The following is a 25,960-nucleotide window of genomic DNA, read 5'->3' on the forward strand; positions in this document are numbered from 1 at the left end:
CCAGTTGCAGTAGAAATGTTGGCTGCACATACTGTACATGATGTAAATCTCCTGTACCACCACACCCCAAAGGGTTTCTTTTGGATTGAGATCTGGTGCCTATGAGGCCAACGGAGTACAGAGAATTTATTGCCATGTTGAAGAAAACTCTCTGAGATGATTTGAGCTTTGTGACATGATGTATTATCCTGCTGGAAGTGGCCATTAAAGACGGGTACACCGTGGTAAGGTCCATGGACTATTCTCACATTAGGATGTACACAGTCAGCATGAGTACTCTGGCAGATTGATCCATGTTTTCAATCATCTAAATCAAATTAATTTTCATTTTGGGCCATATTCATTTTGAGATCTCAAACAGCCAATTTTGCCAGAATGTATGTCAGAAGCCATTACCAATACATAACTATTCATAAATTGCCATCTCTGCATTTATTAAGTACTTTTTAAAATGACATGAGTGTAATTTGGCAGAATACAGATAAAAACTACTTTTATCTGAAAAATAAAACAATGTTTAAGGAAACAATTGTTATCTTGAATGTTCTACGGTGGGCTAGATTTGGCCCTCAGGCCTTGAGTTTGACACTCGATCTAAATAATAGGTGTCAAACTCCAGTCCTCAAGGGCCACTGTCCTGCAGTTTTTAGATGTGCCACAGGTACAAAACACTGGATTGAAATGGCTTAATTACCTCCTCCTTGTGTAGATCAGTTCTCCAGAGCCTTTCTAATGACCTAATTATTCTATTCAGGTGTGGTGCAGCAGAGACACATCTAAAAGTTGGAGGACACCGGCCCTTGAGGACTGGAGTTTGACACCCCTGATCTAAATGATACAGCTGTAGTCAAGACTCGTTGGACCGAACAGCTTTTTTTTCTCCAATCTGTTATTGTCCAATTTTGTAAATTCTAGTATTGGTTTTATAGGCTTGGCTGACAAGAGCGACACTTTTGTGAACTTCTCTAGTGAGTGGTATTCCACCAATGTACAGCAGCTACTGTATGTTGCACAAATAGTTATTTTTTTTAGCTACTTTTGCCCCTTTTTTGCCACTCTCTGAAAATATGAGAGATGTTTGTGTGCTAATCCCAGTAGATGAAGTTTCTCTGACTCACTGAACAACACAGAACTAATTTGACTGTTTAACTTCAGTCTCTGAGAGTTTGGAGCCCTGAATGTTGCAAAATACTTGGTTGAGTTTAATGATCTGTAATTAAAAGGCTCCTGTAGAACTTGGTTAACTGATTGAAAAGCTCATTCAAACTTTTAAATCAGCAGTATCTCATCTGAAACTCATAAAACACTCACCTAATAGACGTAGGTTTCAGATGCCCCCTATTGGCTGACCACTAGAATAAGACGACAAAGAATTTAAACATGCTTCAGATTCCTTCAAATGTCGAAATGTTTGGCCTCTCCTGACGGGAAATGAAAGGAATTCTCCAGATATCAAAAAACAACACTCCCATTTATGAGACTGTTGCTCAATGAAACGACCCGGGTGAAGAGTGATGAAGAGTGAAAGTCCATCTGCTTTCGATAGAGATATTAGCACACCTCACATATGCAGGCACTTTGCATTCCTTATGTAAATGTAATGTAAATCACTGGAGTTTACCTTTATGAGCTTCAATATGAAAATGCACATATGTCCCTAATTGGACCCATATTCATGAGAAAGCTGTATGGGAATTGGGGTTTGCCTGATCCACAAAGGAAGGATAAAAATGGTAAAAAAAAGAAAATTTAAAGAAACCCTTCACACAAGCCAAGGTTTGCTTTTAATGTTCTTACACACGTAGATAAAAATACCGCTTGCAAAAGTGGGTTTCAACTCTGATCCCCTATGATATAAAAGAACTGGAATGTACTATAAGGCATGAATACTGTACTGCACAAACCCCCCATACGCTTGCACCGCTCTTCTTTATTCCAAATCTGTAACAGATTGGGTTTAGTCTGACTGGAGGTATGCAGCCACAACACCACATGTAGGGGTCTCCATAATCCCCTCTGCCGGGTATTAAAGCTCACAGCATGGGCATTCCTTTAAAGACCTTGCAGGAATTACCAACACGTAATCTCCATGATCATCATTTAGTTTATTTTTTATGGTTGTCTGTTGCGGGGCGGAGGTGGGGGTTCATCTGCCGCTTGTAGGGAACTGTGTGGGACGATGTGCGGTGCCATCTGGTGAACACACAGGGCAAACCGATGGAGTCTTCTAACCCAAGTATCCTAAACAACATAAAGCTAAACCACATGTTTCAAAGACCTGATCTGGTTGCTGAGTGAAGTATGCGGTTCCTATAGCCCTGAGGTGGAATACATTGTTTATGGGGGGGTTGTGCTGAGTCAAAACCATCATCATGGATCTCTGTGATAAAAGACCTGGAGTATAAACAGCCAGTGGAATAGAAAGAAATCATTACTGCATGCTTGTGAGGGGAACTTGATTTGACAAATGTTATCTAATTTTTTTTTTTTTTTTTTTTTGCAGAAGACATGCTGAAAATAAATACCCTGCTACAGATTTGTAATGCTTTTGTGTTTCTGTCACACTTTAATGTTTCAGATCAACTCAATCACCATGTTTTAGAGCTCTACCAGGCTTGATCGCTTCAACCTCTATTAAAGTTATAAGAAATTACTTAAATAGAACTTGTCTGACAACATGAAGTAGGCTAAGAAAGGGGTTCCCAAACTTTTCCATGCCATGGTTCAACAAATAGCACTAGCTTTTGGTTAGGGAACAACCCAAGCACTTCCAAAAAAACCCCCAAAAAACAACAGCCATTTGTTGGCAATAAATTAATTTTTTTTGGTGTTTCAGAAAACTTCCGAATGTAACATTACAAGGCACTGCCTCTCACCTAGCAACCTCAGCGCAGCTCCACACATCACCTAGCTACCCAAGCAAAGTTCCAGCACACTTTCTCAACTGGTTTTACTGCTGTATGTGCTGAGCAATGGCTGCTGGAAAAGGCAAGTATTTTGCTGTAGACATATCATCCAGAAACCACTTGTTGAATTGTTGTTGGTTGAGCAGGAGGTTCTACTTCTAAGATAGATAAGATAAGATAAGATAAGATAAATCTTTATTGTCATTGTCACAAGGACAACGAAATTCTACTTTTCAAAGATGGAGGATTGCACAATTGCGCATCTTTTATCAGTCATTTATATGTGTGGCTGTAAACGTTGGGTTGGGAGGCGGGGCCAGCAACTGCTTATTTGGATTTAAAGTGACAGAGTCCCCAAAATAGCTAATTCTGAAAGGAGCTCAAAATAGGCAGAATTGATCCGAATAATACATCTTTATGCAAGAATGTTTTTGTGCATAAAATATAATGAATAGACCTATCCTAACCTGTTAAAGGAAGCATAATAGGTCATCTTGAAGCACACTTAGGTCATGCAGCAGGACAATGATCCTAAGCACATCAGTAAGTCCATAGCTGTAAAAAAAATTAAATGAATTAGAACAAAATAGAGAGCATTTTTTCCACAGGGACATAAAAAAACTCTTTCCCATCGATCACAAACATTTGATGATAGCTTATGTTACCAAGAGGGGCACAACCAGTTATTAAGCTTAGGAGGCAATTACGTCTTTAGAAGGGGCCAGGTTGGTTTGGACAGCTCTAGATTTTCCCCATAATAAATGAAATAATGATTCGAAAACTAGCTGCATTTGTCTGATTTTAAAATGTGTTTAATGACCTGAAACATTAGAGTGTGACAAACAGAATAAATCTGTGAAAGGTCAGACACTTTCTCACAGCACTGCAAATGAAATTTACATCCGTATATGGAGATTAATTTCTTTCCGTGGGTTTGCTGATATTCTTCTTCCAGATGTGGTCAGAGCCAAAAACATTCGCTTCACTTCCTTCAACATCGTTTCACCCTGGAGAGATCAATAATTTACAACCTCCTGCTTTTATCCCATTGATAATCTGAATAGATGTAGAAAGGGAAAAATCAATCAGCTAAATGCTGGCTAAGAGGATTTGAGTGGCAGAGTGGGGGCCGTTTCCCCCCGCTGTAATAAATGAGGGGTGGCAGAGCCCATATGGACACACAGTCGACTATGAAGACTCAACCCTAATTCAGTCTAACATTTATAGAGCAATGGCCTTGCCTGTACTGTGTTTGATTTGTGTGTTTTATTTTCTCCGTCTAATGATGCAACATATTATGCAATAAAATTGTGTAAGAACATTCAGTGGGTCTGATAAAGATTTTTGTCTAACATTTGGGAATAAACTGCAACAGATTTCAAATAAAGCGTTACATAATAGATTTGTAGCACTGACACGTCTGTCTTTTAAGAGTTATCGTCATCTGGAGTAAGCACAAATATCTAAGCTCTGTTGGTATGACAAGAGGAAAATAAAAATAACGAATAGTCCAATTTGGATGTGGACATTAAAAAGATCTGCAGTGTTTTCCCAACTTAACAGACTTAAATTACCTAAGAAGATATAAAAAACTGTTTTCAAATTATAACTTAATTAATTAAGAAAGTCTTGCCTAATCTTGTGAAAAAGTAATTTCCCTCAAAACCTAGTCACTGGTTCTCCCGCCTTTGGCTCCAAAAACTCCCATCAAGTGTCTGTGGTAGCTGGCAATGAGTGTTTCCCATTGCTGTAAAGGAATGAATATGTAAACACTGTTTTTTATTCAGCAACATTTCAGGGTTTTCAAGCATGAACAGTCTGATTTAAGAACACACTTTGACTAAGTCACTTTAAAACAATTATTGTAACTTTTAAACCATTCACAGGTGGATAAATCCTACTGACTTTTTGGTCTGCTTTGGTTTTTACTTTAGGCCTATCCCATGAATGCCATTTTAGTCTTATTGTTAAATAATTAACTCTGACCCTTCTTCATGTTGTCAGACGATTCTGTTTAGGAAATATTTGAATTCTACATTATTGCAGCTATTTGCTGTAGGACATTAAAAAAGCAGCAACTTAAACCTCTTGGGAACCATTGATTTAAACACTGCAGCATGCTTGAGATACTTTTATTAATTTTTGCAGAGAAGCAACTGTTTATTAAACACCGAACAACTGCAGGGTGTGTGTTGAGTCATTTATTTCAGAGGGCATTGCTTAAATCTTGGCAGTTAAAAGATACCATAACAAAATTTGGTCCAGCAGTGAGTCATTAGCTGTCAGTGTCTGATGAGCCTGAGAAAAGCTTAAGCTCTTGTGGCCTATAATTGACTTGTGAATAGGAAGAAGAAGCCATTCACAAGAAAAGCCCAGCCAAATTCTACCACATTCAAATGCAGTACTTCTGTATACGTGACTAACATCCAAACCAAAATAAAACATTTTCCTCTTTTTTTTGTTTAAACCAGTGAGTGACCAGTACAGCCAGGCATATTTTAGAGCTCGTTTTCCATCCACTGAATCTGCCAGTTATGTCATTTGAAAACAATTACCAGTTGCTAATTAGGCAGCTTTAGGTCTTGTAAATGCAGTTCAAATGCAGATATGCTTTCTTTTCACACTTTAAATTTCTCATTTAACAATCAACCACCCAGTTTTAATAGGATTTAATCGAGGTCAGGTCATCGGGGTGATCATATTAGACGTCTGTGTAGATACTCTAAGCAGTTAAGTACTTGGAAGCATGTGATGGAGCATTGTGTTGCATAAAAATAATATTACTGAATTATTTTTTACTGCACCACAGCTTAGAAAAGTATTAGTGAAAGAAAAACATCCAACCCTGAAATCAGTGATTATGCCTAAGCACCCGCCGCTTCTCCCTCTAAATATTTCCCACCGGTATATAGGAGATCATACAGTTTCTACAAACGTTCCCTGCATTGGAAAAATATTCCACATGGCTCCTACAGACAGTTATTAGATGTAAAGAATCATAAATTAATTGCATGATTTAATAAATGTTGCTGATCTCAATAATCCTCGAAATCTACTAAAAAAAAGTTTGGACTATAAATTTTAGGATCTTAACAGAAATTACGTATCCTAAAAACATTTACCTCTAGAAATTTTAAAGCATGGACTACTGATTGGTGTTGGAAGGAAGATGAATATGTAAATCTCTTGCAACACAAACTGGAGTCAACAGTCTGGTTGTGAATCAACAAGTTCATACAAATAGAGATAGCTTGTACAAGGATTACATTTTCAATTGCACAGTCACAGGCTAATTAATTAGGTACAAACAGTGAATCAATCAATTACATGACAACAACTCAAAACATTTAGACTTCAGCAAGACTCCTCTTGCTTAAGTTGCAAGTCCTTGCATGTATTAGGGGTTTGTTATGTTTTCAGAGACATTTTCTTTAGCACACTTTGGAAATATACAGTACGAATTAGGTATTACTTGCTGCTGTACATCTCCGTCTCTTTACGGTCACATTGTAGCAATCTATGTGTCATGTCACCAAGTGAAAACATCTCAAACTGGTTTCTTGAATCCATCAATGAGTTCATTGTTCCCCAACAACCTCCTCAGTCACCAGATCTCAGCCCAACAGAGATTCTTTGGGATCGGGACGAACAGGAGATTTAAATTGTGACTGTGCAGCTGACAATTCTGCAGCAATAGCATGATGCTGCGTCAATGCGGACCCAAATCTCTGGGGAATATTTCTCACACTTTGCTAAATCTGTGTTGTAAAAATCTAAAGCTGTTATGAAGGCAAAAAGGGAATTCAATCTGGTAGAAGAAAGGTGTACCTAATGAAGTGGCCATGCATTTCTGCATTAAGGTTAAATATTTGAGAGCAATATGATATAACATATAATCATTTACATTTCCTACAAAACACTTGACTGTCATATTTGTCTTATGAAAATGATGCCTATTTAGTTTATTATTGAACAAGTAAAAATACAATTTTTGACCGATAAGTACTTTTGACTTGAGATATTTGGCCAATGTGAAAAAAAGTAGGGAAATCTTCTTCTGTTTTTAGGTAAAATATACAGAATTAAAAGGTTATAAGGGAAGTAAAGTAAGTAAAAGCAAGTATTCCAAGATTTTTCAAGCGTTGGGTTTTACTGTGTCTGAAATTAATGCACAGGATCAACTCTGTGAAGTGACATAATGTTGTTTTTCCTAAAACTAACAAAGTAATTTTAGATCTAATTGATAAATTATGGTACCTTGCTCCAACTAAGCATGGTGGCGAAACCAGAGCAAACACAACGTGAAACAATAAACAACAGAATGTAAAAACGCAGCAAAAGGAAATGAGGAATCAAAAATAACGTTTCGGTGTGATCTCACTCTCGGTTTGTGTCAATTTTGCAACTTTTCATTACCTTGTCGTTTGGTTATTTACAGATTCTGGTCAGAAGCTTCACGTTGCTCTTTAAAATCACAACATTATCTCAGGAGAACAGCAGTTTTCTTTTCTGTGTGCCTAAATGCCTCCCTCACCCCCAATAGACTGTAATCAAAATCTAAAACCTTTATTTTGTATTTTCTTATTGATGATCTGAAACATTTAAGTTTGGCAACAAAGCAAAAACAAAACAAAACAAAAAGATGTGTAAAGGGGGGCAAACACTTTCTCATGACAGATGTCTAGCCCTCCGCAGTCCGTTTCAGTTGGAGGAGGTCAGTTTATCTATTCCAGACATTAGTTTTTTTTTTTGTCTCACAGGTGCATTTATTATTGAATTATTGGAGTGCAGGTTGCACCTGTTTGCCGTAAAGCCAACCATTTAAACTGCTCAAGGTCTGAGATGTGGGGTGACAACGTCCAGCTGGTGTTTGCAATATGTCTTTTTGAGACTGACAGTTTATATTAAAGTAATTATTATGATTATATGGCTTCCACATTAACATAGGTTGTTAATCTCCTATGAAGGACTCAAAGCATGCAGCTGTAAAAATACTAAATGTAGCGCTGTTTCGGTTTATTTGGCTAGGTTGGAGAATGAACCCAGCTTTGTTCAATAACTCAAAATAGAGAGAAGACCTTCACAATAAATCGTCCACCTGTTTACATTATTAATCACGGTATTTTGTGTCAGCTGTGTGTGAGGTGGATCAAGCTATAAAGTGTTTGGTCCTGTCGTTTTAGCACCACAGACATGTCTGCTCAGTAACTTAACATTCAGTGTTATGACTCCCATAAAAACCGAGGTGTGGAAAAGCATTTTAGGAAGACTAACAACCTAAAATTCTTTGGGACAAATGGTGTGAGCAGGTGTGGGGGCCATAGCCTGCATGATCAGAAACCATAACTCTGTATTGGGCTTTGTGTACTAAATGGCACATCCATTCAGTCTATCAGGATGCATCACATGTTGAGCGGTTTCCCACCGTGGTCAAACACTCTAAGATGGGCCTCAATATTCACTTGCACAGTAAAAATCCTCTGTAAGTAAAAAGGAAAGTCAAATCTGCGCATCATTAAGGGATCTGTAAACCACAGGTTTCCTGGACAGCTCTGTCAAGACCAGCTGTGCATACATCAGAAGCTGAATGATATGTGTACACTGGTGAAGACAGCGGAGAGAAGGAAGGATAAAGGAATAAAAGCAAACAGAAGGACACAGACATGTGACAAAGAACATACCGTGTCCTTAAAAAGCATTAACCCTCTGATGCATGAATTATGATCCTTTGTGTCAGAATTTTTTTTCCATTTTTTAAAATTCTTTTCTTAAGGCATAAAAAAGGTAGGAACATTTTTTTGTAAAAATAATTTTTTTTTAATTTTTTTTTTTATGTGATCAATTGTAATTTTGTCCAAATACAAAGTTGTTATTTGAAAAATACATCAGTAGTATTGTTCCTTAGGGGTTATCTGATGTCATAATATTTTTTTTACTTGCAAGAGTCGTCTACAGTAGAAGGAGGGACCGGGTCGGTTCTCATGCTTTTTTGTCTGTCGGCCATATTGTATTTAACAAAAATAATTTCTTGCATTTGCAGCTGATGGCCAGTAGTTGATGGTATATTTTATGATGCATTAGTGTCCACTTCAGTGGTCTGTGTGCATTTATAACATAAAAATCCACAGGAAGCAGAAGAAAATGGCTTTTAGATAGCTGTCCACTGTAGTGACCACTATGCATGAAAGGGTTAATACCACATGACCATTTTCATACATTGCTACATATGCAAAGCAAAGTGTATCTTATTTGGATTTTATCGTAAGATATTGCATAATTATAAAGTGGAAGAAAGTTTTTAAAATGTGAACAGCTTGCTATCCATATGTAATCAGCCACCAGGTTCCTTCAGGAGTATTAAGTAGAGTCGAGATGTGTGTAATTTAGTGTCAGTTTTAACGCCAGTAGTTCTGTGCAGGCCTCAAAGGTTTGTTAGAGAACACTGATGAGCAGACAGGATCAGAACGACCTAGGAACACTGCAGACAAGTCAAGTTAACATTTTGTACTTCCATTTGAGTCTCTACTCATGGATTATTGCCATTTTTGTTGCAACAAGTTAGTGTTTTTTGGTGTCTGGAAAATTTGCCATTCAAAAAACTTCTAAAAGCCCTCTATACAAGCGTTGCCCCCCACCTTGTAACCCCAGTGAACCCCAGACCTGTTACCTAGCAACCCCAGTGAAGTTCCGCCTATCACCTAGCAACCCAAGTGGAGTTCCAGCACATTTTCTCAGCTGGTTTTACCACTGTATGGGCTGTATAATGACTCCTGGAAAAGATAAGATAAGATTTTGTTTGTTTTGTTGTTGACTTACTATTCACAAACCACTTCCTACATTCTTGTTGGTTGTGCAGGAGGCTTTACTTCCACTTTTCAAAGATGTACAGTGGCGTAATTGTGCATCTGTTTTCAGCCATTTTCGCGAGTGAGTGTAAATGTTGAGTTGGGCAGAGTGTGCAGCAGCTTTCTCGCATTTAAAAGTCACAAGAATCGCTAAAACAGCTCATTCTGAAAGGAGCTCAAAGTAGGCAGAACTGAGCAGACTGAGAATGATTTTGTGGAAAAAAATGTTGGGAGCATGGTCTGTAAACCTATCTGAAGCATAATAGGTCACATTTAAACCTCAAGCCAATAGTAAATCTGGTAGTTGAACCTGTTGATAGAACTACTGTTAATATTAGATTCCACCATCCTGCCTTTATAATTGAGCAGAAAGAACTGAACCGTTGTTGAAAGAAAGCCATAGAGTTCTGTTTGAAAAAAACACATGGGGGACACATTCGTCAGATGCTATGAAATTTGAGACGCTGGTCAGAGTTGATGTGAAGATGAGTGGAGCTAAATATAAAGTGATCCAGAAGAAAACCTATTTGACGGTGAAAAAGAGTTGAAACTACTGTAGTCAGGGGTTTACCTTCCTGGAGGGTCGTTACCCAGAACTTAAAGTCAAACCTACAATGGGATGTTTTTGATTAAAGTATATTCATCTCTGATCTCCGTCCAGTCTGACTAAGGTTGAGCTGTTTTGCAAGGAAGAACTGGCAAAAACACTAGATTCTAGATGTGCAAAGCTAGAAAAGGGTTACCACAAAACACTTGCAGATATAGTTGCAGCGAAAGACTAAGTATAGTAGACTAGTCAACACTTAGTCTACAGAGTATTGACTAAGAAGTGTATGCAAAGTGATGTTTTTATATTAAAATAAAATTTAAAAGTATGTTTTATAAAATTACACACAGGTATAATATAGTTTATCACATAAAATCTCAACCAACTGTCAAATTTGCGGTTATAATGCAACATAAAATCTCAAGGCTTGTGAACACTTTTCAAAGTCACAGAACATGAAGTGGGGGAGGGGAAGTTGCAATCAATCTCTGAAAAGAAAATTGGACGGTGTGTCTAAAGTATACTGACTTAATAAGCGGATCTGAACCCATGTCAATAGCTCTCAGCAGCTCGGCATGGCTGCTTCATCTGTCCTTCCTCACCTTCCAGATGTTCTCCCGGTAAAGAGGTGAAAGGTTGCCAGGTGCTTCAAAAGGCCATAGAGTCAAATTTCTAAGATGTAAAGCAGTTGTTGTATTTGGGTGAAGGAAGCGTAATGTTGACTCAGTGTGCTTAGAGCCCACACAGACAGAATATCATAAATCCACGCTGATCATCGCTATTAGCAATCAACGACTATCTGGGTTAGCCAAAATCTGTTTTTATGGCATTAAACACTTGCCATCAAAAATCCATAATCCCAGAATCCTTTGCCTTTAGCACATTAGCATCAATTCAGTAAATCAGTATTTAGTCTGCGCAGTAAATCCACAACAGACCAGTTTGTTGTGGTCCGTCTATGAATAGTAGATGGTTGTCAGGGACTTTGTTACAATTATTCTGTCAAAACTAGCATTCAAGGCATTCAAGATACCACTAATGATTTTTGTTGGAGGTAGTTACTACAAATACATTGTGAAGATCATCATTTTCATTTTAGATTTTTGTATGTCAAAAGTCTAAAATGCTTCTTTAGGTAAATAATGTTCCCCCTTATTATTATTGTGTCATAGATGATTTAACTACCAAATAAAACAGGTTGCCACTGAGTTTCTGGACATGCTGAACAACTTCAATGACCTTACGTGCTGAATGTGTGGCACTGCTACTGTATTTCTACAACTGATGCTCAAATGTAGCAGTTCTGACCTTATAACAACATTATTTTTCTCACGCAACATTATGGAAATGCTTTGTGCTTATTTTTCTGCTCTGAAAAACAGCTGCCGATTTCTGTTATTTTCTGTCACTAGAAATCACATTTAATTCACTTGCATCTCTAAGAATTGAATGCATCTGTTCCATTATTGTGATGAGCATTTACGACTGCAAAACAGATTTCCCCGCTTTGCCCTATCACCATCCATTATGCAAACTGGCGATGAGGTCAGTTTATTAAGTCTAGGCATGTAGCCCTCCATCATCCGCCCCTTGCTGTGCAAACTGCAGTGACCCATATTAGTACATTTGTAATCAATATTTCTTCTGGTCTAGAATGCAGATTTAGACGGTGAAGGAAATTGTGCCGTCCACTTTAAAATGTCCCAGGGGAACTTTCATGGCCATGCAGCAATTAGTTTTACTGTCAATAACAGTAATGCTGCGGGACATTGTGTTTCTGGGTGAGAGGAGAGAACAGATAGAGGAAGGAGGGAGACATGGTGAAGTGCACGCCTCATTGTTAAGGACTTGTTACACTGACAAGAAGGATTTGATCAGACATAGATGTACACTTATTGTTGGCCGGGATTGCCGTTGAAGGGCTTGTGTCATGGGGCAAAACTGCACAATCCTTGAAGATAATGAGTAATGACGTCTTATAAAGGTCAACAAACAAAGCAGTAGTGGGGAAAACACAGGCCATGTGATGAGATTCATTAGGACGGCAGCAGGAGCTGACTGGAAGAGGAGTGGGGGGGCAAATTCCTCCGCTGCTTCCCCAATGAAACAGGTGTGTTTCTATAAGGAGGGAAATGTGGGGAACAAAAGTGCTGCTCTCATGTGATCCAGGCTGGTCACATGTGACTACATTCTGACCTTTGAATAACCCTGGATTTCAATAAGTAGGTCCTAAGTAGCATACGAGTCCCACAGCTATTATCACAGCAATTTAATGTTGACTGTGGCTGTCACTAAATGATCCCGGGTTGAGGATGTTTATCAGCTGTGTGAGAAGTTTCAGAGGGTTTTCAATGCTGATTCAGCTGCGCAAACATGTTCTTGCTTCTGGAAGAACATCTAATAAAATATTTCAATAAAAGACACAAAGAGTGTCATTTTAAGATGACATTTTTATTCCGAGCGTCACAGATCCTAGTCTCTTTAAAAGACGAATGAAAAACACATTTGATCCCTTTAACTCAGATCTAATGACAACACACAGCTTTGGTTTCCAGCTCAGGAAACAGAGGGTTCCTGTTTTTCACTCCAAGCTCTATTGTTATCCTAAACACAAGTTTTCGCTCTCTTTTTTTTTCTTCATACATTTCACATACTAAACAGTTATCACTTACCCACATCTTGGTCCCTACATAACTATTTAGAAGCACCACCTTCTTATCAGAACCTTTACTTTCCTAATATTGACAAATCTAGAGAGATAAAGTCAACAGAAGCCTCCATCAGTACTTTTCCTGTTTTATCTGACCTTCTAATCTGTTTGTCTGCTTGGAATCAATAGCTGGATTTTGAATCATGCAAATTGAAATTACGAAAATAAGTTCACTTAAAGGAAACATAAAAATAATAATAATAAAAAAAACACTTTTCGATGAAAAGGATGAGGTGTTTTTTCCGCCATTAAAAGTCACGTCACATGATCAACAGCCGGATGCTACTACTGGGAAAAACGCCAAAGAAAACAACAGAAAGTAGTAGGAGGATAAAGGTTTGTTTTTGTTTATTGTTTTTACAAGGCATAGCTAGCTTCACGAGAGCTCCTACAGCATTGAACACTTCATAAAACGTTGTGTGTCATTTGAACATGTTGAATCCACAGCTCTTCCATGACATAACAGACAACAGTTTCCCCAAAAGGCTGCATACGTAGCCTCTCTTAAGTGTAAGGGTCTTGTTGTTATTGATATTAGCACAATGGAAAAAATTAAGAGACCACCGCAAAATGATCAGTTTTTCTGATTTCACTCTTTATAGGTATATGTTTGAGAAAAATGAACATTGTTCTTTTATTCTATGAACCACTGACAACATGTCTCCGAAATTCCAAGCAAAAAATTTAGTATTTATTTGCAGAAAATGATAAATACATTTATCAAAATAACAAAAAAGATGCAGTCATTTCAGACCTCAAATACTGCAAAGAAAACAAGTTCATATTCATTTATAAAGAACAATACTAATGTTTTAACTCAGGAAGAGTTCAGAAATCAATATTTGGTGGAACAACCAGGAGGCTTTCAATGGGGTTCAGTGCAGTGGGCTCTTAATTTTTTCCAGAGCTATAGAAACAAAGATTTGTACACATGTAAACTGGAAATGCAGCTAGACTCTTTTCTGTTTCTGGTCTTGGGTTCATGAATCACCTGTCTAGCTGCTTTGTTTTCTCACTAGCTATGTGTTTTCTTGTTTTTGTCAGATTTGAATGCATTTCTGTGGGAACCAAAGGTGGGGTGTCCATGTTGCTGTGGTGCTAAAGGTGTTGGATGGGATTGAAGTCTGGATAAGCAACAGCTGGATTTAATGCACCATTAAGGTCATCTGTTGTTCAGGCTGCACCTGCAAATCCCCTGATTTCACCCCCCATATCGAACCCCCTCCTCTATCTGCACCGCTCCCCTCTCCTCTTTCCTTCACACACTCACTCACCCTTTCTTTTCATTGCTGTTCCTCTCAGCTTTCCTTCTCTTGTCCTGTCAGCCGTGAACCCCTCTCCCTCCCCTACTGTTTCTGCTTTCTGTTTTTTAATAATAAAAAATATATATATCAGCTGCCACTGCATCGGTCTCTTTATTCTACAACCCCTCCCCCTCCTTCCCTCCTGTTTTGTTTTACTCCTGTACGACTCCCCCTCATTGTCTCTCTCTGTCTCATTTTCTCAGTTTTGGGCCCCTCCCGCTTGCAGGCTGTCGTGTTGTGTCTGCCAGGCCTTCTCGGCCGGAGCGCAGGTTTCCTGAGTACTGGAACGGAACAAGAGCTGGCAGGGAGACGCATTGAGAAAAGCCATCTCGGCCGTTCCCACTGAACGTCACACACGCTCAGCCTCCTGTTTGTGTCCGCGCAGCCCGAGCTGGACCCAGCACACACAGTGATGGATGCAATGATCCTGCGTGTCATGGGTGATCCCACCTGGATGCAATTTATCTTGTCAGGGCAGCAGAGGAGGCTGACCTTGACAGTGTGATATGTACCATATCCCATATAATTACATGGAGCAAGTGTGTAACATGTTGAATGCATTAATTCTCCATTTTTTTCCCACAACTTCAGCTGAAAAATTGGGCATGGATATTAATAATGTAAATAATAAAAGCAATAACTAAACAAAAACATTCAATGCGCATTTCAACTCTCTAAGTAGTTTTACATTTTATTTAAGTGAAATAATTAGTGATCAGTACCTTACAATGAGACGCCATCATAAGGAAAATGGTCATCCAGGTAGTTCACTGGAGTCTAAAAAAGCACAGACTATATATAAGACTGCGGCTAATTAATAATTTTACAATTGCATAATCTATGAAATATTTCCTTGATTATTTAAGTTAGTGGACAGACACACATTATGCAAGGAAGTCCTAAAGTTTTGTTAGTTTAACATCTTTTGTAAGAACTTTGGAAACTCACACGTACATCTCTACACACAATTTACATTCAAATATGTAATTCATTCTTAGATGGGGTAACTTTATTGGTTATAAGAACTGATTGTTTGGTGCTTTGCCAAAGTATGAAAGCTCCTTAAACATTTTTAGACCATATTTTAAAGAAATAACAAAACTGAAACAATTTGTCCTGTCTGAGTGCATCGGTGTGCACATTGATAATATCAAAAAAACTTTTTTATCTCTGTTCCCTTCTAATGAGTAAAATCATTTGAGTTTCAGCCTTCTTATAGAAACATTACTTGATTTTTTCCTCTGGGTCACCAACGCCTGACTGTATAAAGTTGTGAGGCATATTTTAAAAGATGCTCATTTGAAGTTTGTCAAAGTCATCTCTTTACTCCACTGGGTGCATCAAGACTCAGGTAGCTCAGATAAAAACTGGATGTGTATTAAGACATTTCAACTTTTCAAGAATTAGAAACACTGCTACAAATCTGATTAGATCTATAAAAACACTAAAGGTAATCTCTTGAGTTATTGTAGTATAGTTCATGTCACAAATGAATCATAACTTCTTAGAATTGCCAGATTTCTGCAGCACTACAAGCTGTTTTCCTGTCGTGCCCTTTAAAGTCTGAGTAAACAGAAGAAATAGACTCTACCCCTCTGGCAGACGCTCAGAATGTCCCTCACACTATTAACACTAATGCAGACAAACATAAACACCCCTGTCCTAAGAATAACTCCCCATTTTCTCTCCAAAGAATGATGTTTATTTCTCAGTGGCTGCTCAGCTTGCCGCTCTGCCCGGCTCACTGAATGATGTTTATATCTTCTCCAAGTCCTGATTCCACCCTGGAGAAATCTGTGCCCTCTGCACCTGGACAGTTTACCACCCTGAATGAACAGGCAGAGACTCAGATCAAAGAACAGAGCTTCCCGCAGACCCCTAATTATGTTGTTGTTGGATTTCTTTCGGAGAGAAAAAAAAAAAAGGACATTAGCCTTCGTGGATGACTTTTACGATTTGCTAATGGTACCTAATTTTGAAAATGGCTTTAGTAAAGCAAGAGGGTCACGTTGAGAAAAATTAGAGGTCTTATGTAGAGTGCCTTGTTAAAGATGCAGTCGAAACAAGCTGTCTTCTTTCTCGCAGCTGACTGGGTGCGGCTGTTGATATTACATCAGTGGTTAAAATTAGCACCGCAGCAATGTCTGTCTGACATCTGCTCTCAAAGTTCTCTTTGATGCTCACTAACGTGACCAAAATAAGGATTAAAATAAATAAATAAATAAATAAATAAATAGACACATGTAATATATAAAGAAATAAATCCTTTCATTTTTTTAATAATATAAAAATTATCTCGGGAGTTTTTCAGGGGTCCATACAGAGGACAGGCAACAATTTTAAATCTGGCCTAGTTTGCACAAAGATATTATAATAAAATGAAAACAGTGTCAAAAAAAAGGAAATGAATGGGTAAATATATAAAATTCATTCTAATATATATTCTTATATTTTATACAATATTATTTTAATCTATCATGCTATATTTGAAATAACAATAGTATTAATATCTCTCTGATGAACACAATGACCACCCATAGCCTACAGAGTATAAGCTATTTTGAAAAAAAAATCTATTTTTTTTAACTTCCACCTTCTTTTATTTTCTTTATATTAAAAATTGTAACAATTACTATTTATCTTAAAATGGTTGTATATACAAAAACATGTAGGTGCTGTTTCTTCTATCATTTCTTTATTTTATTTAAAGTTTATGTGTTTGTATATCCAATTTTCCTAGCCATAATTTAGATTAAAATCTCATTATTTGTGGCCCGTTCAGAGCAACGTATTTGTCACTGCATTTCCCATAAGGCGTCGCGGAGTGCCACGTCATTATTCTGCGCAGTGCTGAGGTGGCGTTTGATTTGAGGTAATCACACTAGACTTTTTCTTTACAACGTTAATGACTTACTGTGATATTGAAACTCCAGCTTTATTTTCATTACATTAATTTTTTTGTGTTTAGCCTGTTTTAACTGTCCGGCCTCTTTGTTGTCTTAAAAGCGTACTCTATCTCCATAAGTGGATGCGTTGCTACGTTACCGTGCTAACAGTTCCGTCTCTCGGTCAGGCTCTTCGTTGCTGAAATATCCATCATGACTAAACTCCTGCAGTGGCTGCTCGGGGTCTCGTTACTGGGCGCTGTGTGGGCTCTGGTCGCTTTCGACCCACTGGAACTGAGCCTTCCTCGGACCTACAGGGAGGTGGCCTGGCCCATTCCGCTCTACCTGCTGGTTTCGTTCGGCTGCTACTCCCTGGCTACGGTGGGCTATCGGGTGGCCACCTTTAACGACTGCAACGAAGCTGCCAGGGAACTGCATGAGCAGATCAAGGAAGCCAAAGAGGACCTGAGGAAGAAGGGGTTAAAGATGTAGGACAATTATAAAGAACTCTTTAGAGACTGAATGGAGAGACAACTTGCAAAGTGGGACGTTTATCAAATCTGTTGCTTTTTGGATGATCATTGGAGCTTCGTTGTAGTCAGCAGGTGCGACCAGAACATTAATTTGAATAAGATATCAAATATTTCTGGTCAATATCACGTTTTTCCTGCTTGACGGTTATATTGTGTTGACTGACTGAGAACGTTTGTGTGAGACATAGACCCATGAGTTCAAGTTAAAGCTGCAAGCCAGACTTATTTTGTAAAATGAATTCACTTTCAATATAATTTGTCAACTAAACAGCATGTCCTGGTCACGTTTTGTAGCTACTTTGTTTTAAATCTTTACATAATTAAGATAAAAGTATATTCTCCTAAGACCCTGTCCACAGTCTTCTGATGACATCACATAAGGCACAGGTGTCAAACTCCACTCCTCGAGGGCCGCTGTCCTGCAGTTTTTAGATGTGCCACAGGTACAAAACACTGGAATGAAATGGCTTAATTACCTCCTCCTTGTGTAGATCAGTTCTTCTTCTTCTTGTTTTATGAAGGTTGGCAAACAACTTACAGGTGCATTACCGCCACCTTCCAGGCTGGAGTATGGATCACACGCTTATACCCTCCCCATAATACCCGTTCTTCTTAGAAATCTAAAAATACTCTCAAATATTATATCTCCTGATGATTTCTGAAATATTTCTTCTAAATCTAATTTACAATTATTCAACTCATTAACCAACATCTCTCTCTCCCTTACATACTTATTGCATTCTAAAAATACATGCTGTATTGTTTCCATCTCTCCACAATATTTACAACAACCTGTACTGTGTTTATTAATTAACTTAAGAGTACTATTTAACCTTGTGTGCCCAAATCTGATTCTGGAAATAATATCTTCTTCCCTTCTATTCCTATTACCTTTCCTATACCCCCCAACTCTTTTTTTGAATTTTATAATAAAATCTCCCTTTTTCTCCTCTATCCCACTGTTCTTGCCATTTTTCCTTCATGTACTCCCTAACAACACTTTTTATCTCATTCCTACTTATTTTAATATTTAACTCAACAATTTCCTTATTAGAGGCTCTCTTAGCAAAACTATCTGCCAATTCATTTCCTACCACACCGATGTGAGCAGGAATCCAAATTAATTTAATCTGAGATCCTTTCTTCTTAACCCTGAAAATTATCTGAACTATATCCTCTATAATATCTTGCCTAACTTCCGATTTCATTCCTTGTATACTAATTAATGCACTACTAGAATCTGAACAAATTGTAGATCAGTTCTCCAGAGCCTTAATGACCTAATTATTCTGTTCAGGTGTGGTGCAGCAGAGGCACATCTAAAAGTTGGAGGACACCGGCCCTTGAGGACTGGAGTTTGACACCCCTGACATAAGGCATAAAGAAACCAATCACGGTTCTTTTGAATATGCCCGTTTGCAATTTTTAGAGTTGCGCTAATTATTGTTTTCCTGGCCGATACCAATTTCAGTGTTTTGTTTTCTCGTTAAAACGTTCATTGGTTCATTGGTTAGTTTTTTATTAAAGAACTAATACATAAAAAAGAACATTCTGGCCTGGTTTTAAAGGCAAACAAGCTAGATAGTACCTTCATATTTTGTGTCGAAGCATTGGATTTTTGTTAGACTCAAAATAACTGTTAAAGCACATGCTGCTGGGTAGTTAGAAACTACTCAGTTTTAGTTTTTAGTTATTAGCTATTAGTTTTAATAGATTTAATGATTAGGGACCAATAATTCTGTGTTGCTTTTGCAATGTTGTGTATATTATTGCGCATTTTCTCAATATTTTTGGTTGGATTGTGTTGCTCACATGCTAAATACATCATCGAACATTTGCAGTATGTTATTAAAAACCTGATAAATGGAAACCAAAGGTTACAAATAAACACTGGATCTTATAGGAATTTCCTGGATTCTTGTTTCTGTCAGCTCTGAAATCATCCAATTTAAATTTGGAACTTAGTAGTTCTGTATTGGTCAAAAGCTGAATTCTTATCAGAGCAGATGAACTTGCATTTTACCTGTAAAGAAGTGCATTCCTCTGTTCAGTGTGTGAAATGAGTCCCTGAGGCGTTGCTGCGAATTAATTAAACAGCTGTTTATTTTCTGAGTTGGTGTCCCTTTGTGGGTTTGCAAGATCTGATAATTTGGTGTTTTGCCAAAGTATGAACCCCTCTTGAACTTTTCCCCTTTTTATGTTATAACCACAAACGTTAGTGAGTTTAATTAGGGATTTTTTATGCTTAAGACCAAAACTAAGTGGGATAAAAGTAAGAGAAATAAAAAGATCAAAGTATGAAAGGTGCAGGATGTGTTTGTATTCAGTTGTCCTAGCTAAATTATTTACAGAAGCATATCTTTTATATCTTAATTGTAGCCCTGGCTGTGTTTTGTTGTTCAATGATTACTCTGTATTTAGCTCCATCAATGTTTCCATCAACTTAACCAGCTTTCCTGTCTCTGTTGGAGAAAGGTATCCCCTCAGCATAATTCTACCACCTCCATGTTCCGTAGTTAAGGCTACAGTCAGTTTTGTGGAAGTATAAGGCACCACTTCTCGCTCCCTTTTGAACACTTTTCCTACAGCCTTCCACTTTACAATTCTGTGCTGCTGCTTGTTGATTTATCACAAATTCTCAGCAATGTACGTTGACGTTTCTGGTTCCAACGTGGCGAAATGTGGAGTAGTTCAACAGGCATCAGTACTTCTGCGAGCCACTTTATGTTTGGGGAATAAGAATGAATCCGACTATGAAACTCATGAAGTAATCGATGTTGGCAGTTTCATGTCTTTGGTGTGAGCCCTAACAGGCTGCCTTTGCTCATTTTTACTGAGTCCCTGCTGCGTAAAAACAAAGCTTCGCCTGTCCAAAGGCATCATTACGCGGCTTCAAAAGATCCAATAACTTCTGAACAAATGCAGGAGAATTGGCAGCTCCGCCTGTTGTGCTGTTTGGCTGCAGCCCCATCAAGCCTCGTAACGCTCTCTCATCCCCCCACGAATCTGTGCAAGCTGTTGCTTGAGCAGACTGGATGAAAGGCAACCAGTTACTTACTGGAAAATCTTCTAATCTGGCAAACGTACTGAAGCCTTCTCTCGTTAGTCAGATATGTTCTCACTAGTAACCACATATAAGGACTTTTCTCTGTCCTCATTCTGCCCTTAAAATACATTTTATTTCCACAAACGAAAGGATTTATGATTTTAGGCTAAACATTTTACAGATCATGCAGCTTAAAACAACAGTTTGATGTCGTTTCCTTTCATTCCATTACTAGAAACACACAATGCATAAATCAGATTGCATTTTCTTAATAGCAGGTCAAAGCGAATGCAATCAGACACATAGAGACATGACCTCAGATGTTGCAACCTTTTTCCATAAAATTGAGTCTGTTTGATCTGTAGTCATAATGTAGTGAACTCCTTCACCCACAAGCCACAACATTTGAAGAAGAGGAAACACCTGTTACCTGGAGGTGAAAGATTTTGCTCTTTTTGAGAGAAAGCTTCCTGGGAGTATCTAAAACCTGTCTCTGTAGTTTAATTTTCCATTTAAAGCAGCTGCCATTTTGATTGCTATATCGAAATGTATTCTGACACAGTAATAGACAAACTTTTATATTTGTGTGAACATGAGAAAATAAAAGGACTGTGGAACATCAGTTCAATTTCAGATTGAAGTTGGGTAGAAACTAGTTACATTTACTTGGGTAAATGTAACTAGTTTCAAGTAAAAGTTACATTTACTTGAGTAAATGTAACTTTTTGAAAAAACTGTACTCTTAGCAGTATTTTTACTCTAACTTGAGTAATCTTATTATGACATATTGCTACTATTACTTGGGTAAAATTTGTGGGTTCTCTACCCACTGTGAGTAACTTTATTGAATGAAGAACAAGCTTGTTTGAACCAAAAATTCACCAGTCAGACACTCAGCTACTGTACAGTTTATGTTAGTTTCATATGTTTTATTTCAAAAGTTTATATTTCTTTTGCCTGATTTTGTTATTTTGTAATTATCTTATTTATATGAATTATTTTCCTTTTCTCTAAAATACTAAAACTTCTCCATAACTTTATGGTTTGGATGTAATTTTTAAATTCATATTTTAATGACGCTTTATTTTTTTTACCAAATACTTTTTACTTTCACTTGAGTAAAATATTTTTGAGATAGTGCTACTCTGACATGAGTACAATTTTTTGGATCCTTCATCCACCCGCAGAGAAGAAAAAAAGGCTTGTTGAGATGTACTCAAGGAGAATTCGTTCTTAATCAGCACAGGTAAAATAAACGTAAAATTAAGAAGAAAAAATAAAAATAACTTTTAGCTAAGAAAGATATTTGAGATCTGTCAGATGTAATGTGCTTATGTGATAAAGTGAAACTCCTCCCGTTGATGTATTTATGCAGGAGATAAAATGGTTCACCATTCTGCAGCTAGATTCAGTTTGGAGACTGAAAAACCAGGAGAAAAAGACAATCACAGACTGGTGGTTGCCCTCTGCTCCAACCCAAAGGGGATTTTGACGGTGAGAGCAGCAGCACTTCGGTTCATGCCCGCTGCATGGCCCCTCTGAGACCTTAAAAAACATTCCTAGAGACACTCAGTGACAGTGCCGGGAGGAAATTCATCTCAACATGACTAAAAAATGATAGGTTATCGTTTTTGTCTGCTGAAAAGACTCCTTTTCCCCACCCACACGTTTCACAGCAAAACCTCAAACCCATCTCGAGACGGACAGGATGGCAGAAAGAGTCCGGAATCAGAGCCTTGAGCTGACAGATTGAGATTTTGATTTATTTAATGTCGCCGTGTCAAAAATATTTAGAGATGTTTCAGCAACTTAGACACAGATGAAGTGAAGGAAGTGCTTAGGGAAAAGGTATTTAGAAAAGACAGACAGGAAACCAAACCATGAGCCGAAGTGGCACAGATGACCTTCGTTGTGGGGACAATGTGTGACAGGACTTTTTCGGGAAGGGGAGACCACACCCCGACCGTGGCAGCGGGCCAAAGTTTGCCCTCACTAGCACAAATGTTCCAGCTTATTCTGCAAAACCAGTACGCTCAGTTTCCCAGCAGCCTCATCTGACCTTTCTGTCATCTGAAGCTTTAACACGCTCCAACAAAAAGGGAAGAAAAGGCACTTTTACAGTCTTTTATCCGAGCTGGCAGAATATCATCAGTGCATAAAACAACACAAACAAAGCTGGAAAAAGTCACCTCTGGGTCAGGCTATTGTGGAGCAGCTGCTGTGATGCTTACAAGATGCTGGGTTTTCTTTTCAGTCCAGCATGGCTGCTTATAAACGCTCTAAAGAGCTACTAAGGCACCGGGTGAGCCGTCAGAGCTCCTCTGAGTCAGACCGTCCTGGCTGTTGTGAGTTCAACCATCCACTGGCAGGCGGACAGGGACCGGTCATCATGTGTCCTGCTGATAGGAGATTTGACTGAGCACAGGGAGGCAGTGATGGACCAGCTGCTTTTGGAAAACGTAACTTCCATGGCTGCCTCCCAGGTTTCAGCCTCACACACGCCAGTGGCTCACAGCTCTGGCTCTGTTACAACCTAAATGATACACAGAGACATCAGGTCAGGGTTTTCTCTCTCAGTTATTGCACTAAGGCTGTAAGCTCAGACTAAAACCTTTATCTCCTGCTATAGGTTGTTTGATTTCTTCTTAACCCTCACTGTTACTTGCAAAGTTGGCCTGTTGCAATAAGGAATAAATCGATTAATCGCATGATAAATTAAAACAAGCTCAATGATTTAAATTTGCATGACAGCATTTTTCTCTTTTCTCCATCTCTTTCCAACAAAAACTGGATGACAAAAGTTTTCAGTCTGGTTCTTTATCAACTATTCCTTGTTTTTCTTTGCAGAGACTACACAATTGATTTTATTTGTTGTTTCTGTTGTTTGTTGATTTTGGAAATTTTAAATGTTTTCCACTTCCTGTGTTAAATCTTTGTTAGAATTTAAAGTTTATTGATCTTTGAAAATGTGTTCATGCATTATCATGTCATTATCATTATATTACTTGAAAATGGTCTCAAGACAATAATATTATCGTTTATCGCAATAATTTCTGGGTCAATTTATCATCCAGCACAAATTGTTACAGTGACAGGCCGTACCTGGCAAAGTTATAGGTATGGCTGGAACTTCTTCACACCTCATCACCAACTTTTACAAATTTTATTTCGATCTGATGCCATTGACCTACAAAGTGGTCTATAATTGCAAAATGGAAGAAAAAAAAGTGTTCCACAACATGTTTGTTGTGGAAGAGCCATGCTCCAAATAGAGGTTCTTCTACTATGCTTGACTTTGTGCTGGGTTGTCACAAAAAAAACACAATAAAATACCCTGTAGACTGGAGCTGTAATTGCAACTATACTTTTCTACAGATTCCACAGATTTAATGCTTACAGTTTGCATTACGACATTTCAATATACTGAATAGGAACAGTAAAAATGCTCAAAACTCATTTTAGGCTTCACTGTAGGCTCTGTGGGAACAAGAATGAGCTCAAAGTGAAGAAGCCAAACCAACAGATTTTTCATGGGAACAAAAGGACCAAATTAAGTCCTGTAGGTCCACAGCAGACGACGAGCAGTGGATAATTACAGGATCCAGTCCAATGCAAAATATAACACCTTCTGAGCCTCTAGCTGCGTGAAGGACATTTCTCAGGAGGTTGACATGTCATTGTCCAAGATAGACAGATTTCCCCACAAGGTGCAATTACTTAAGCCAGTCACAAAAAAAAAATCTAAAGTAAGATCAAATCTTACTTAGATATAATGCAGTTTACTTCATTTTTCCACACAGTGTTTTCCTACAGTAGCTTCTTCGTTTATGAACGCGGCCACAGATATTTTGGGATCTGTTTTTGTACATTCTTGTTTCCATAAATAGTTACTAAAAAAGCTGGAAAGAGTGAACTTTCTTTCTATCACCAATTCCCAAACCCTTACAAAAAAAAAAAAAAAGTCACGCTCCTTCATTTAAAACGATATAGCGTTTGTCTTGTATGTCTGCAAGACATTGCTCATGTTCTCAGCCTGACAGCCTCCTAACATTTACTGCGGCGTAAAAAGATTTCACACTTGCTGTCCACATTCACACAGGTCAGTATTCTGAAGAATGCGTAAATAAAACGAACGGTTCCCTCCTGATGATCGTCCACTGAACCGCGCCTCCTCCAGGGGTCGGTTAAGAGGGCCTGTCCGACTGTCACAATTTATGAGCACCTCTTTGAAAACACGGGGGAGTTGTTAAACTGTGGCACCGGAGTTTTTTTTTTTTTTTTTTGGTGCTGCAGCTGGTTTTACTGTCATGGTCGTAAAGCTCCCCTGGGAATGGGAGGAGAACAATGACTTGTCGTGTAGTTCAGATAATAAAAGAAAAATAAAAACGGAGTGTTTGACCGGAAAGACGCAGAGATGTGAGTGTGCGGAGAGAGTAAGCGCAGGGAGATCACATCTGTGCATTTGCAGGTCATGGTAAACACTGCGTGGATCTCCATGTTTTATCCCATTTCTGTAGCTTTCCCACTCTCAGCCAGCCTTAGCCTTGATCCTATTTGCCTCCTGTCACCCCGGGTTGTTGGAGCCATTATCTCTGATATTGGCTCCTCTGGAAATCTTTCCGCTCTAATCAGAAGGAAGAATGGGTTTGGCTTCCTGAGAGCTTTTTAACCCAAAATCACATCAGTTCCAAAGAAACAGGGATTTTATTTCATTTAGGACGAAGTCGAGAAGTTTCAGTGTTGCTTCTTTGTCATGAATATTTACTCCCCGACCCATTAGGAGTCTAACCAAGGGCGATGTGCCATGGCTGGATGCTGATAAATATGTGCTCTACGTGGCGCAGTAATCCTGCACGGCCCAATTATACCAATGCCACGGAAGCGTGGTAATCCGTTTGCTCCTCGCCGTTTTGTAAAGTTATCAGAAAAGGTCGAGTGCTCCACTAACACTGCGAGAGGAGCTCAGCCAAGGAGAAAACGAAGTGTCACTACTGCTTTCTCAGATTTGTTCCTGTGTTTTCAAGTGTTGCTCTTAGAGTCTAAAGCCATGTTCTTGGCAATAGGAAGGCTGTGCTTTGAGATAAACGCTAAAGCTCGCATTACATCATTTCAGCCGGTTCTCCTGCACAGATGGAAGATATAAATTCAGCCCGAGCAGTTCCCACACACTTGGTCACTCTCCTT

General features: G+C 38.4%; 1 protein-coding gene and 1 long non-coding RNA gene across 2 annotated transcripts; one reads left to right on the forward strand and one right to left on the reverse strand.

Annotated features, from left to right (window-relative positions):
- Window positions 1-760: 760 nt before the first annotated feature.
- LOC116731791 (uncharacterized) lies at window positions 761-20,911 on the reverse strand. Its single transcript, XR_004341632.1, has 3 exons — window positions 19,068-20,911; window positions 10,681-10,683; window positions 761-807 (listed from the first exon to the last, which is right to left on the reverse strand). It is a non-coding gene; the product is annotated as an uncharacterized LOC116731791 (long non-coding RNA).
- dpm3 (dolichyl-phosphate mannosyltransferase subunit 3, regulatory) lies at window positions 17,111-19,842 on the forward strand. Its single transcript, XM_032581629.1, has 2 exons — window positions 17,111-17,184; window positions 17,386-19,842. The coding sequence occupies exon 2, from the start codon at window positions 17,411-17,413 to the stop codon at window positions 17,687-17,689; it is 279 nt and encodes a 92-aa protein (XP_032437520.1). The 5' UTR covers window positions 17,111-17,184; window positions 17,386-17,410; the 3' UTR covers window positions 17,690-19,842.
- Window positions 20,912-25,960: the final 5,049 nt, after the last annotated feature.

This window comes from Xiphophorus hellerii, chromosome 13 (genome assembly GCF_003331165.1).
Source record: "Xiphophorus hellerii strain 12219 chromosome 13, Xiphophorus_hellerii-4.1, whole genome shotgun sequence".
Taxonomy (NCBI): Eukaryota; Metazoa; Chordata; class Actinopteri; order Cyprinodontiformes; family Poeciliidae; genus Xiphophorus; species Xiphophorus hellerii.

What these genes read in the sequence shown, in the direction of transcription:
- dpm3 (XM_032581629.1), top strand. Translation starts at nt 17,411, where the DNA reads ATGACTAAACTCCTGCAGTGGCTGCTCGGGGTCTCGTTACTGGGCGCT.